Below are 15,657 nucleotides of genomic sequence, written 5' to 3' on the forward strand. Positions count from 1 at the left end.
CAATATGGAATAGACAGAAGTAAGTTTGTATCAACCCTACAACTCCTACACGTGTAGCCTATGAAGCATAACGTTGCATCTAAAACTGATACTTAAAAACATAAATTTATAGCAATTAAAAACAATGTCATTAATCGGGACACGTTATTATATTTGTTCATATTATTGTTCGTGGCTAATAATTAATATATAATTTATAGTTATAATGTCATTAGTAGTTTGTACCTAACTTTTCGGTCTTTTAAATATTTTTTCAAAACAAAACCAACACAATATCAAATCGAGCAATTCGTATTTGGCGGTATATCTACACAAATACAAACAAAACCAACCAATTGTTTCAATAAAGGATGTTTTTGTTTTTTAATTGAACTCAAATCCCTTATTCTTATTAACAACGTATTCGACTATTCAAATAACATTCTGACACAAATTAGTCACAACCATCATAGGCCCGAGTTTAAGTTGAGGTTTATATGTGCTCTGAGCAAACTCAAGTTTTAAACAGTACCATTATAATTTAAATAATTTGTAATTAATTAAATCTTACTTTATTCTATGAAATGAATAAGTATGTACAAACCCAATATTGTGACTTTTGAAAGGAGGATTTGGTTTAAGTTATCACATCCATAGATAAAGTAATCAATACATAAGACTATCTAAAAAATAGGAAAGCTAACACCACCAGTTTTTCCGTTGAAATTGGGCCACTGAATAAAGTTTAGTATTATTTACAAAATTGAAACACATTTTTGGCTTGATACAATACGTATTATGCCTACATTCAAAAGTAAAAAAAAATGTGGTTCCCTAGTATCGTGGTTTTTATAGTATCGTAGTACTCGGGTTAAATATTGTTTTATATTACACAATATATAAATAAAAATATTGACTACTAAAAAATTATAATAACTGTGAATTAAATTTAAATATAGTAATCATATATAAAATTAAGTATGCCCTAAAAGATATACTTATTTTAATTGGAAAGATAAGAAAAACATACATTTTTGATTAGTGAATATAATACTGTATATAGTGTTCAAAAAATAAGTATTAAAAGAAAATACAAACAAATTGAATGAATTAATTTATTTGAATAGAAATCATTACAGTTAAAATCATACATAATATAAATAAAAGTCTGTATATAGGTACCTACTTATTTTATAATATACACAACTATAAGCATGTATAACTTATATTGTGTATAATATTTTTTCAATCATAAGATTTTACTTAATTGATTTAAAAAAAAAAAAGAAAAAAGAAATATGAAAATGATAATAACATATAAATTTTTTAAGATTTTAATTTAAAATTCAATATAATTCTGTACAAATTTTGTATTACAGTAAAAAATATTATGACTGACATTTATTACATACATCAGGAAATTACAACTAATTTAATAATATTATTTGCTGGAAGAACCACCTTTTAATGGTCATTATTAATAAGTAAAACAATATTTGTTGCTGTAATACATAAATAAAATTAAAATTAAAAGTCACCATTACTTGAAAGTACATCAAAATAAATTTTAATTTGTTTTCTATTTTATACAAAATACTAATAATCATATTACGAGAGCATTATCACAATTTACAATCAGTAGTACAAGGTAAAAAAAATTAAAGTCTAGCATACAATAAACATGCTTACAAACTTATATATGTTGGTTCTAAGACAGATACTACAATACAAAAAGAAAAAAATCTATGGATAATTGTAAAAAAGAATACAATATAAAGGTTTTTTAATGTTCTCAAAAATAAATTTTCAATGATGGTACCATGAATAAGAACCAATTTGTACCAATAATTATTGTAAAAACACTGTTCCACCAGGTTAATTAAATAAAAAAAAGAAAAAAAAAGAAAAGAATAATCAATGTAAAATTGGTTTTAAATATTACTGATATTGAATTTGGATTATTTTGTTTCATTCATTTAAAATACATAATCTGGTCCAGCCATATCAATGGCCCATCTAAACTTGTCTCTTTGTGTTTTATTGTATATCTTCTCAATAGGAACATTGAACTTTTTGCACCAAGCTACTGATATACGCGGATCCAAATAATTTAATTTGGACGTACCCAAAGCAATTGTCTTGTTTTCTTCCTTGTCTGTTTCTTGAACTTCTAATTTAGTCAATTGTTCTTTTAATCGTTCTAAAGCTTTTTTTCTCTTTTCTAACTGAGTCTTGGAATGCACACTGCCGTCTTTCACATCTCGTTTAGCTTGTTTATATTGATCCTTAGCTTCTTTTACTGCTGCTCTTTTAGCTTGAATTTTTTCCTTTAGGTTTCCCATTGACTTTTCGTGTGTTTTTGGTACAGCACGTTGATGGTTACATAAAATAGCAACTGCACGATTAGCTCGATTATACTGTAAGATTTTCTCTGCTACAGACACATTTGGATCAGTTAATTTTTCTAATTGTTGTTGAAGTGTCCATGAAGCATTGAATGTACGGAAAACTTTTGCAGTGAGTCCATCCATGAGTTCATGCAAATGTTGATTCAAAATTGATGTATTCAAGCGGTCAAATAAATCATCACTACCTTTTTTATTTTCCATAAATATCTTCAAATTTTTAAAAACTCTTTTTTCTACAGGTACTTCATTGTAATATCTAATGGAATCTTTACCAAGGAAATCAAACACAACTACATATTCTTTGTCATTAAATTCTTCATGTAATTGTATGTGTTCCACGCGTAAAGAACAACAGCCTACAGTATCAGCTTGATCTTCATCTTTTTCATTTCCTGCTCTCAATGCCAATTTATCAATGAAATACAAAGCAACTGATCTTTGTCTAACATGCATTTCGCGAGATTTCCAGTCGTTAATATAATTTTCTCTGATCTTATCAATAGATTTTGCCAATCGTCTAGCAGTCTCATACTTTTGCCAATCTTTCTCTCCCTTAAGTTTAGAAGATGGATTTAACATAACATATTTAACTTGCCCTTGAACGTTTTCTATCCAGCTAGCAAGCCATGTAACACCAAAGTCATGTCTAACTTCTTTCCATTTATGACCAGGTGGAGGTTTTGGTATATTAGAATCTTTGCTACAATTAATTAAGACATCTTCTGGTACTACCCGTTTTTTTAACATACCCATCTTAGGATGTTCACCTCGTCCTCTAAACAAACCAGGTGGTTCTATTTTGAAATTACCAATCTTTTCTTTGTGACCATCAATAGTACAAAACCCATACTCTTTTTGCAAAGCTTCATTTTCTTCCTTTATTTTCTTTTTTTCTTCTTTACTCATAGCTTTACGTTCTTCTGACTTTTTAGTAAAATATACACTCATTTCTTTAAAGTTACATAATGAGAGATCAGTTATTAACTCCTTTTCTTTAGGTGTCATAGTTTTACGCCAGTCTTTGAGAAAGTTCTTATTAAAAACTTCTTTAGTTGTATAATCGTGATCAAGCATTTTTGCATAGAATGTTGCTACTTCTTCTGCTAACTCAGAAAGAACTACATGTTTACCATTATAATAAAATTTAACATTGCTCGGTAAAGGTTCATATGCTGGAGCAAAAACGGGTCCTTTATGTTCTAAAAATTTCCATTTAACACCATCATCTTTTTTCTCTTCTTCCCACCACTTCCATACTTCTTGTGGTTCTTCTTCCTTTTTTTTCTTTGGGGTACCTTTAACAGGACTTTCTTTTTGAGATGTATTATTTTCTTTTTTTACTTTATGCTTAGAATCTTTAGATGAATGATTTCTATCTTTTTCTTTATGCTTACTCTTATGTTCCTTATCTTTTTTATGTTTTTTATGACTGCTGTTGTGTTCTTTTTTAATATGCTTTGTTCGAGCGCTCAGAGGAACATCATCTTCACTGCTGCCAGAATGTTTGCGTTTTCTATTTGATAAAGGTATGTCATCATCAGACTGTATTTCTTCTTTTATAGAAAAATCATCATCACTTTGTTTCCTCTTGTGGCTAGACATATTAAAGTCACCATCATCGGAGAAATTTTCATCTTTAATACTATGATTTAATTTGTAATCTCTTTTAATCTGGGAATGATAACCTGAATCGTATGGTTCATCTTTATATTCTCGTTTAATTTCTTTCTTAACACCGTTTTTTTCATGCTCCTGTGGAAAAAAAAGAACAGTTTAAAATAATATTTTAAGACTGATATAGGCCCCTTTTATCTAATTATAATTTTATTACCAAACCAAAATATATACTATAAAAAAAAAAATCACATAGCTATAACTAATAAAGGAATTCAATTATTAAATAAAGAACAAAAATTTAATAATTAATAGTTATTAAATAGTGATTGACAAAAAAAGGCCTTGTGTACATTATTTAAAAATGTTACCTTTGATTTATATAAAAACCTCATGTACACCTATTCAACTTGATCGGTGTCCAACTGAATAGACATGAATCACTCATAAGAAAATTGTGATGATTTTCTGTTGATGTTGAGAAACAAAATAAATAATTTATAAAATCTTGAAATAACCAAACACTTGTGAAGACAAAAACACTAATAATGATAACTGTTTATAAAACAATAAACGTTAAATACTAGGCTGGAATCTATAGTAAATTAATATTATTAACAGTAGTTGAATAGGCGTATACAGAGTATATTAAATTTAAATTTTATATTGTATTTACACAAGATTTATTAGCTACTTAAAAAAAAAACCCAAAATATATACCATGCGATATTATGTTTACAGTAACTAAATAAGTGTTAATTTATAACAGGGTTCCACAGCAGTTTTAATAAATTTAAAACTGTATAAAAATTAAATGAACCAATAAATAATCGATGGTTTTCATGATTAAGCTAAATATTTATGGGTTCATTAAATACTAATGAATATTAGTAAACCTGATAATAAAGCATATGACATGCCAGCCATTAACTTTATTAAAAGCTTATTAACAAAATTTTATACAATATCAAATGATAATATAAATATTTATATGATATTATAAACAAAAATTTAACTATTCAACTAAATATGGGATGAAAATAAAAAAAATAATAATATGAATAATGAACACATAAGTGTGTTTTATTAAAACTAAAAGATGATTTATTATTTGTTAAAATGACACTTAATTATGTACAATTTCGGTAGCACACTAAAAAAAAAAATATATATATTGTTTATAATTATATTATATAAATAGGTATCAATAATTAAAAATTTGGTTAAAATAGGAATAAAGTGAAAAATAAATAGGAACACCTTAAAACTAATTTGTGACAGCTGACTAGAAAATATTATTACATATTACTAATATGTTGAGATCTAATAGTTAATAAAATTAAAACAAATCTATTTAGTATGAAAATGTAATATCATTCTAATTCATAATAGTCTTTAATAATTTGGTTTACATTAGAAAAAACGTTTTTAAAATCATTGATATTTGTATTATATTGATTATAATGATGCACAAATGCTTTATGAGAAAAAGCCCGTTTAGCTAATTTTATTACAGAGTTTAAAGCAGAAACATTGGTTGAGTTATTTGACAATACACTTAAATATTTGGAACCCAAAAAATGTCTTTGTTGAAACATTTGTGAAAATTTGTGTTCTTCTAAAATATGTTTAGAAAAAGATAAAGTATTTAACTTCTCAGAAAAATTTAATTTATCAACATAACTGGAAGTATCACCTCGATATATAACAAAGTTTCCAAACGATACACAATGTGATGCATTTAACAAGCGTATAGTTTGATTCACAATTGCTTCCCATCTAGGAGTTGATTCATAAGAAGAATATTCTTTTCTATAATTTGGGGACGATATTAATTTTAAAATTTTATATTTTTGATCATTTACAAGTGATAGAAAATAAGGGAATGTATGATGTTCTACAGGTTGAAAAATAGATATTAATTGTTTACAGCCTATTTGATTTAAATCATCAAATGAAACTTTGACCTCTGAATGTCCAGCTTGACATACTTCTTGTAAAACAGAATTTTCAAATAAAAAAATACAATCAGATAAATTGTACAATTTGCTAATAGTAAAAGAAGTATTGTAATTTTGGATAGCATCTTTAGATTGATATGGCATGACAAAAACTACAATAAAAGAAATTTTAGGAAAATCTTGTTTTAATTTTTCAAGTATATAACATGCTGATCCAGCACAACCACCAGAAGGTGATAATATTATTAAAAAATATTCAATTTTATCTATTTTATTTATTTCAAATCTCAACCGACTAGAAACATCATCAAACATTTCAGGACCTTTGACATAGTAACAATATGACCAGTTATTTGTTGATCCTTCAACAAAATTAAATCCTAATGAATTTTGTCCAAATCCCCAACTACTATTTTTTAATTTTTTCAAGGTATCACCAATATTAGGATCTCCTATATCTATTAAAATTGACCTGGGTTCCAAATAACCATTAGATTTTAATTCAAAGAAATAAGACTCACTTGAATGTTTGTACTCTTGATTAACATGTTGAGTAACAATAGGATCAGAAGCATTATTGTCATTAAAAATAGTGGAATAAAGATTATGGGTAAAACGTATTCCACAAGTACCAAAACAAAGGGTTAGAACAGACATAATATTGTTAAATTAATAAATCAAATATTGATAAAAAAAAAAAAAAAATTAATAACTAACCCTATCACGCTTCTTTGATTTTTCATGTTTCCGATCACTGGACTCTCGATCTTCTGCAAAAAAAAAAAAAATATATATATATATATAACAATAACAATCAAAATTGGTAGGTAGATTATAAATTGAAATTTTTATTTTAATAAATAAAACTCATGGAAAGTATAAATTAGATTAAAATAATAAAATGTTATTTTTATTATTTTTTTACTACAGGTAACTAAATATAATAAAGGAAAAAAATTATAAAGCTTAAAATGTATTTGACTTATTCCAAGTAGGTAAAAATCAATCAGTAAAAATCCCGGTAAAAATATAATATTAATTAATTTCTAGTTAGATGAACTAATATCTACTTGGATTTCTAACTAACTAGGTAGTACTTAACTAATATATTTATTGTAAAGAGTAAATACCAATAATAAATTAAGTTTTTATTTACAATAAGGTAATTAGGTAGGTATTGGTAATTTTAAAAGCTCAATTCATACATAATAAATATGTGCATTGTTGAGTATTTTAATCTTAAGATTTTATTAAATAGATACTAATTGGTAAATAGATAGTTAATATGGAATATTAATTAGTATTCACATACACTAAAATATGTAGGTGCAATTATAGATTCCTAGGTACCAATATTTAGATAGGTAAATAAGTACCTACCTATTTAAAGTTTGAAAAAAAAATCAAAATTAAGATAAAGGTGGGTAAATAATTAAGTATAAAAATAGATTAAATATAATATATATGTTCTAGGCATTGTACCACACCTGCATAATAAAATGGAAAATTATAACATCGCTTACACACCCAAGTAACTACAAAATAGTATACAGTATCATACATGTATTTTACATCCATCAATTTAGACAATCTATTTATTGGCAATAAGTGAGTTAAGATAATATCATGTGAATATGTAACAGCGAGTGTAACAGTTTGTCGTTTTGGTACACTTATATAAAAATGGTTTAAAAAATTTGTATAATATCTTTGACTTGGTTGCTGAATCGCCGACAAAAGATGGATCACCAAATTTATACGTGCTGCACTGATCATCATATAGTTTTCTTAATAGGTAACTAAGCACATGTAGATGATAAGTAATATAAGTATTATATGTATATAAGAAATTACAATCTTCTTCTAACGTAATAAGTATAATAACTTAAATACAGATATTATAAATTAACAAGTAAACATTTTGCATTAAAATAGTTTGTTACAAAGAATATAGGTCTTGCCGATATCTTAGTACATTGTAATGAGCATTTTTAGTTTTTACAGGGATTTTGAGGTTATGGTTAAATTGTAATGGTAGATAGATAAAAAAAATAATAATAATTTTTATATACTATATTAACTTGTAAGTTATAACTTACAACATATAAGGTATGTTTACTAACAAATTAAGATTTAAATTAGTAAGTTATAGTAGGTACCTACCAATAAAAATTTAAATGATAGCCCCCATGATATACATACCTAATACCAAACGTTAACTAATTATTTTTTTAGTTGAGAATGGATAAAGCTTATATATCCAAATGTGGATCCAAATTAAATACTTAAATGTTTAGGTTAGTATAATAGTCATAATTGTAATAATGTATTTCTTAACAATATTCAACAAATAAACAATTTACCAAAATGAATTAAATCAGAAAAAAAAATTCTAAAATTCACAGATCACAGCTGATTTGAAAGAATTAAAACATCTGTAACAATTTATAAGTCTAAAGGGAGGATAGCTACCTAATCCATTTAATAATTGTCATTTTAACGTGACACAATGTGATATTGTAAGCAACCTATAAGAATTCAGTAGTGAGTAGCAGACTAAGAACACATAGGTACCTCGTTGCATATTATAATATTACACTATTCCTAGCTGTATACCTTTAAGTAAATATGTAAAATAAAATAATGTGCAGTAATTATACAAAATTGAAGTTAATTTACCAATTTTCTTTGGCTACAACATTCTACTAATTAACGACATCTTATGGTATACAAAGCTTTACCATCAATAGGTAAATCTAAAAATATATGTATATATATATTTAGAACAGATACCAAGTAGTCTAGAACCCTTAAATTACGTTGGAAAATAAAATAATATAAAGACGAAAACAAAAAAACAAGGGTAATAATCGTGCCTTGAAACCCGGGGTGATTTTCAGCGTAGGAGAGACAAGAGATCATTAGCAAGAGCCTTTTCAGTGTTCTTAGTGTATTATACGAAAGTACATATAAATATACCTATAACAGTACTAAGTAATAAATTATCGAATAATTACCGGCCATTTTTGTGTTCACGTGGATGACGAAACGAGGTAGATCAGCTGCTGACGTCGCGTTGTAGGTAGAAAGCTGCCACTGTTGGTATGAAGTAGTAATATATATTACTCAGGAGTTGGGTGATGATCAACGAGTAATCCGTAGAACCAATCAGCAAAATTAGCACCGATTCTATCGTTTATGTGACAACGATTATCTCACGATAGATAGTACTTTACAATAATGGTAAAGTGATGATATTAAGTAGCTCAATGAAGTCGTGATGGTAGTAGTAGCAGAGACGGCGAAATGAACGATATGTATGAAATAAATGTGTTAAGACGTGTTAACTGAAAAATGACGACAAATCGACTAGCGGGTAATGGTGGTGGTGGTTTGTCGGTTTTTTTTAGCAAAACGACGTCCGCCGGCTGTAGTCATGCACTGCGATCCCGTCGGTTTTGTCGGACGGAAGCCGAAGGCATAATAATGACGACAATGATCGCCGATCACAAATTCGGTTAAAACGCGACGACGGATCGCCGACACACTTGAAAAGAAACTATACAACCGGCCGGAAACGTCGTAAGCGAGAAAAGTAAATCGAAGTCGGATCGGAGCGGCGTAGCGTCTGCAAATGTGTGTGTAGTGTATTAGTGTATGTGTGTGTATGTGTGTGTGTGTGCGTGTCGTGGACGATTCGGACTTGCACGAAATTTCACGTACACGATACACACAAGTCACAAGTACGCGAGACTACACGATGACGGCGGCGTCGGTCGGCGGCGACATAAAGTCATAGAGACGGTCCAAGCCGCCGCAGACGAGTGCATTGACTTTTTTTGTTTAATCATACGATCCGGCAACGCCGCTACCGCGCAACGTTGCCAAAGCACTAAAAAAAAAGGCGGCAACGGTGAAATTTGTATTTCACAAGATATCCATCCGCCTATCACTCGCGTTATAAGTCATTTTCATTTTTATTCGGAATGTTCATTGGTTTTTTTCTCACAATTAGGAATCAAGATTTTTAAGGAAATTTGAGTGTTTCGATTTAATATCGAACGTTCAAGGAATTACGTATGTGATATACCGCCATACCGGCGAAACGCACCGACCCGTAACAGACTCTGAATTCGATACGAGACGTTACGAATCGAATTTTTCTTCTAGAAAAATCGCTCACCGTCATACACTTCGAAAAATTGAAAATTTTCGTCGTATGATAATATTTAAATATTATACATGACACATAAGCATATTAATTATTATTTATTATTTATAAATTATAGGTGTATAAACATAATTTAATGACGTTGTCGAACGCTCTGGGTTTTCGGTGATGGTACGAAAAACAAAATGGCAGATATGCCACTGATACTGTTATCTTTGCCGACAACCGAATGTTGATAAGAGATAACGAATTTATTATCGTCTGGCATATACTTTTTTCAAAATTCAAAATTGCTGTTTTCACAAATAGTAATTTTCTCTAGGTTTCTCATCGTCTTTCGTCTGTTACTCAGTCGACATGTTGAAAATAACGTCTGCTGTAGGAGCACAAGTCGTCTTTACACTGCGGCACAGTCGGAATCCCTGTCCTGTCGCACTCCAATACCTTGGTAAATTGGATGTAAAGTCGCAGATAGGCCCAAAACTACCGTCATCCATATTTCTCAATAAAATTGTTAGTAACAGTTGTTGTACACATCTTTTGGTTCGGTGTTATGCCAAAAACAAAGACAAGAAAAGCAATAAAGGTACATAGTAATATTGCGTTTCCTGACAATGTTTGGAATGATGAACACCAATTATGCAAATAATTTGTTTTTTCTTTTCTTTTTAATGTTTGAATATTCATTTTTAAGGTCAGAAAAAAGTATCCATTGATGAAAACCTTTTGGCTGAACACTTAAAATATAATGCCATGAAAACCGAAATGGAAAAAGCTGTGGCTGCATTAAAGAATAACTATATTAAAAATCTGTCATTAAGATCTTCTACAGGTATACAACAAATAAAATAATTAAATTTACCATATATTGTTATTTTTTATTTTTATCTTTAAGTGAATTACAAGTATTTTAAAGTATTAATATTTTGTATAGCAATAATTTAATTAAAAATTAAAGTATTTAAGTATTAATAAAAAAACCTATAAGATTAATAACCTAGATAATATTATTACCTTTTTACCTTTAAGTTTGATAATAAGCAAATTGACTCTAATATTAAAGCTAACAGTATAAAATTGAATACGCTAGATGCAAATTTGGTATATTTTACACTCTTAGGATAGATTCAACACATGCGGGATGATATCCTCTTAAGATTCAAACTCCTTTATTTATGAGAAAACTAAATTTGATTTAAGGTCCCCACACACTGCAGCGGTGGCGGTAAAATTGTGTCCAGACTCATTTTAACACCACCGCCACCGCTACCGCTGCAGTGTGTGGGCACCTTTAATCATAAAATATTGTTAAAATCAATGTAACTACTCTATTCTTATTAAATGGAACATGAAATATAGATGAACTATTATAGATTACCTAGTCAATAAAAAACAATGCACTAAGTAGCTACATTATAATTAATAAAAATAATTTTTTTACATTAAAATTTCAGGAGCATTGGATTCACTTCCAGTTACATTTGAAGGTGATGAATATCTTATACAAGACTTGGCACAAATTGTGAGAAAAAACCCCAAAACAATTATTTTGAATATGATATCATTTCCTCAAGCCATTCCAGCTGTTTTAGAATCATTAAAAGCATCTGGCATGAATTTAAATCCTCAACAAGATAAAACTTCTATATTTATACCAATACCTAAGTAATTTATTAAAATAAAACATTGGAAATACCTAAGTAATTTGTATACATTTTTGTATTTTAGAGTTACAAAAGAACATAGAGAAAATTTAAGCAAAGGTGCAAAAGCACTTTTTATCAAAACTAAAGATACCATTAAAGAATTACAAAATAAAAATATTAAATTATTAAAAGACAATGACTCATTGGCAACAGATTTAGTACACACTTTGCAAGATCAGGTACTTAAGAAATTTATTCGCTATATTTAAGCATTTGTTAATAAATTAAACAGCTTTCCTATTCCCTTACACCATTAAATAAAACCAAATAAGTCCTTAAACAAATTGAAGGTTTATATTTCCTCAAGTCTTAAACTTAATCAATTTCTCCTTATTGTAAATAACAAAAAATAAAAACTGTAATTATGTTGAATCTTGAGTATTATATTAAGTAGCTTTCAAAATATTTTATGAATTTAATTTATTTTAAATACAAATTAAACAACTATGTATATTTTAGAAAAAATCTTTTAGATTTTTTAAATTTGATATCTACAAAAAAATTATACATCTAATGCTCAAATATGTTACCTCTGTGAAAATAAATTATTTTATTTCAGCGGTTCCCAAACTGTGAGGCGCGATCTGTGTTATTTTATCATAACAATAAGGGCCGTTCTTACAATGTCCGGGTTAGTGCCTGATAACGCTAACTAGAAGAATTTATCATATGTTAACCAATAGAATTCTACCGGTTAGTCTTAACCAAAACTTAACTAGACATTGTAAGAACGGCCCTAAAAATATTTGTATATTTAAATACTATAATTTTGTTATTTATTTATAATTTTTCAAATGCATATAACTAATTGATTAATTGACAAAAAATATAACATAAATAAATATTTCATATTTTTTAACACTAAATTAGTATTAATAATTAATCATAGTAAAGTATTTTTTGGATGTGAATAATTTGCGTAAATATTTTTAAATAAATAATTATAGATATGTATTAAATTAATAGAGTATTCTTGAACTTTTTCAATTTTATCTCATCTTACAATGTATTATTCAATAAATTATAATATTTATTGCAACTCAAATATTAAAAAAATTAAATAAAAAGATTCTGTGTAAAAATACAGTCTTAATATTATCTTGTAGAGTATAATAATTAATGTTTAAACATTTTATTTATTTATTTATTTGTAATTTATAGATTACTGCGGTGGCTGATAAATATGTATTGGAGGCACAACGAATAATGGAAGAAAAACAAAATGAACTCAAGGGTGATTCATAGTACCTATTTGTAAATTTACTCAAGTTATAATTTAATCATAGTGGTTGTTTCATCTACTAAGGTACATCCCAAAAATGATTAATCTCTTTTGTTTAGTTAGGTTTATATATTTACTTGTTAATTTATAATCTACAGTAGAAACCAGTTTTAATGCTTGATTAATGTATGAATCATCTATACTGTACATTTTTGTTCAATAAAAATTATATGCATGAATGTATATTGTACAATGTACATAGGTACATAATATATATTTATACATGCTTTATTATTATTACTTGTCTTATCTACTCGTACTTGTTGTCCATTGACAACCCATGACAACAGAATACTTGTTAGGTATACACAAACCTTTTATTTCTATCCTTGTTTTATTCTCTTTGTTTTGGGTTTATTTTTTTATTCTTTTTATGTTGAAACAGACAACCTATATTACTGAATAAGTAAATTAATATTGACCAAGAAATATATTTTCTACATCAATACAAATAATAATTATTGGTAAGTAATAATAGATTTAATAATTTATAAGTTAGGTATCACCATCACTCAATAGGTATATTATAAAAATATATAATATTAAATAAAATACATCAATATTTCAAAAAAAAAAAATTTACTGTAATAGGTTTTAGTTTAATTCTAATTTTTTTTTTTACATAAGTAAATATGGAAAATATGATGAGCACTACCTAATTATTTGTATTTATATAAAAAAAAAAACTGATTAATTTGAAGGATGTCTTAAGTCCTTAATGAGTAAACAGTACCTAATCAATTGACATTGTTTTACTATATTTTATTTTAATCCATTAAATATGCCGGAGTAGGTATTTACTACGCCAGTAGACCTTGAAGGTTTTAGTTGTTCAAATGGATATTGGGGAGCGTGCAGGTGCTGCGGACAAGATAGGTACCTATCGTCATTGAACCTCAACTTGTGCTCGTAGCTACAGTAATGTCGTTAAAGTATTATGTGTCGTTGATGTCTTGAAGAATTTAGTGTACGAAAGTGTTTAGTAGGATTATGTGTCGACGTCAAAATTGTTCATATTCAAGTCTATAAAACTGTAAGTGAGTTCAAATTGTAATTAAGTTTAAGAAATTACGTCTTGCTACTTCATTACCTAGCTACCAGCTTTACAAAACAATAAATCTCATTCGGGCTTTACATTAGGTTGGTATATATTTAGGTGCATAACTAGAGACTTGGTACCATAATCCCTTAATATACATATAAGTATTTATTTAAAATTAAATGGTCATTTATAGTTTTAATACCTATACCTATACACTATACCAAATTAGTAATTACTCGTATATACAATACCTACTGCACTTATACTTTTTACTGCTACCTAATTAATTGTAAACATTTTTTCCGATACATATTATATTTTAAGAAGTTATAATTTAATAGATATCGTTATGTATTCACAAATTCCTCAATTAAACATTACGAGTAGGTATGTAGAATAAATTAATATGGGTAATATCCCAAATTTAAATTATAACTATTATTATATATATTTATTTTTTTTTTTTTTGATGGTTAAAACGATGACGCCGTGGGGACCGCTTGCGCATTGCTTCCACGGTGCAATTATTATATAATATATTATAACCAAAAAATGATACTTAAGTACAAAAATAAAATACTTGCGTAAAATTTTACAATTTAATTTTAACATATTAATATTATATTATTAGGTAAACTGAACAAATATTTTGTTTATATCTAGGTTATTATTTATTATTTATACGTACGTATCTATTACCTATATTATTATAGTATACATATATCAGTCATTAAATAATAAAAATATAATAACTTAAAAAATACGTACCTACGAACTGTTTGTATGTACAATATGTATCTACCTACACACTGATTCATTAGACCTCGGTAATGTTTGCGTTTCCAACGAAACCGTCATGTCCGACCGCAATCGGTGAAATGCAATGACCTATTGGGTAATACCAAATAAATATTGAGTAGGTTACGGAGTGCGATTCAAATAAGTCTTTTATTTTCACCTTCAGCGATTTCCCGGCAATTCTATAGTTTCCACGTGCAAAACTTATATAGGTCATTGCAGAACCAATGTTCTATAAAAAAATACCCAGAGGCAATGATACGTACAATTTTCCCTACACTTATATTGTAGCATGTAGGACGTAGGTGATATGCAGATTCGAAGAAAACGTAATAAAATAAATTAGTTCCTTATTTCATTGAATTTCATCTGCTCTACGAAAACACTCCGATTTTATAACTAGTAAAACAGTATCTAGGTAGATATATTACTGTGTAGTGTGTAGTAATAAAATAAATTATTTAACTCGTTTTTGTGTTTAATTTTTTAAATTATGATTCACATAATTTGATATTGATGCAGTAAAAATTATGGACTGATAATATTAAGTACCTGCATATTTAGATATTAGCTAGAGAACCTTATTTCTTTAGTGTTTTAATTATTTATAATTTATTCAACCCGTGTCAAGACGTATGATAACGTACCTACAAGTTACAACTACTATATAATTTATTAAAAACGGTAATTATAAAT

The 15,657-nt window shown here is 27.6% G+C and overlaps 3 protein-coding genes across 4 annotated transcripts; 1 reads left to right on the top strand and 2 right to left on the bottom strand.

The window, feature by feature from the left end:
• Positions 1 to 1,080: 1,080 nt before the first annotated feature.
• On the bottom strand, positions 1,081 to 9,783 carry LOC114120833 (DNA topoisomerase I, mitochondrial). The gene is made up of 3 exons (XM_027982881.2): positions 8,980 to 9,783; positions 6,680 to 6,732; positions 1,081 to 4,139 (listed from the first exon to the last, which is right to left on the bottom strand). The coding sequence occupies exons 1-3, from the start codon at positions 8,984 to 8,986 to the stop codon at positions 1,956 to 1,958; spliced, it is 2,244 nt and encodes a 747-aa protein (XP_027838682.1). The 5' UTR covers positions 8,987 to 9,783; the 3' UTR covers positions 1,081 to 1,955.
• Positions 4,274 to 6,673, bottom strand: LOC114120834 (tubulin delta chain-like). The gene has a single exon (XM_027982882.2). The coding sequence runs from the start codon at positions 6,617 to 6,619 to the stop codon at positions 5,375 to 5,377; it is 1,245 nt and encodes a 414-aa protein (XP_027838683.2). The 5' UTR covers positions 6,620 to 6,673; the 3' UTR covers positions 4,274 to 5,374.
• Positions 9,784 to 10,367: 584 nt separating the features above from the next.
• Positions 10,368 to 13,358, top strand: LOC114120857 (ribosome-recycling factor, mitochondrial). Of its 2 annotated transcripts, none has more exons than XM_027982920.2 (5): positions 10,368 to 10,719; positions 10,828 to 10,965; positions 11,588 to 11,798; positions 11,862 to 12,018; positions 13,001 to 13,358. In XM_027982920.2, the coding sequence occupies exons 1-5, from the start codon at positions 10,491 to 10,493 to the stop codon at positions 13,082 to 13,084; spliced, it is 819 nt and encodes a 272-aa protein (XP_027838721.2). In that variant the 5' UTR covers positions 10,368 to 10,490; the 3' UTR covers positions 13,085 to 13,358. The 2 variants fall into 2 exon arrangements, with proteins under 2 accessions (XP_027838721.2, XP_027838722.1); XM_027982921.2 differs by having other exon boundaries at positions 10,518 to 10,646.
• Positions 13,359 to 15,657: the final 2,299 nt, after the last annotated feature.

Source organism: Aphis gossypii, chromosome 1, assembly GCF_020184175.1.
Source record: "Aphis gossypii isolate Hap1 chromosome 1, ASM2018417v2, whole genome shotgun sequence".
Taxonomy (NCBI): domain Eukaryota; kingdom Metazoa; phylum Arthropoda; class Insecta; order Hemiptera; family Aphididae; genus Aphis; species Aphis gossypii.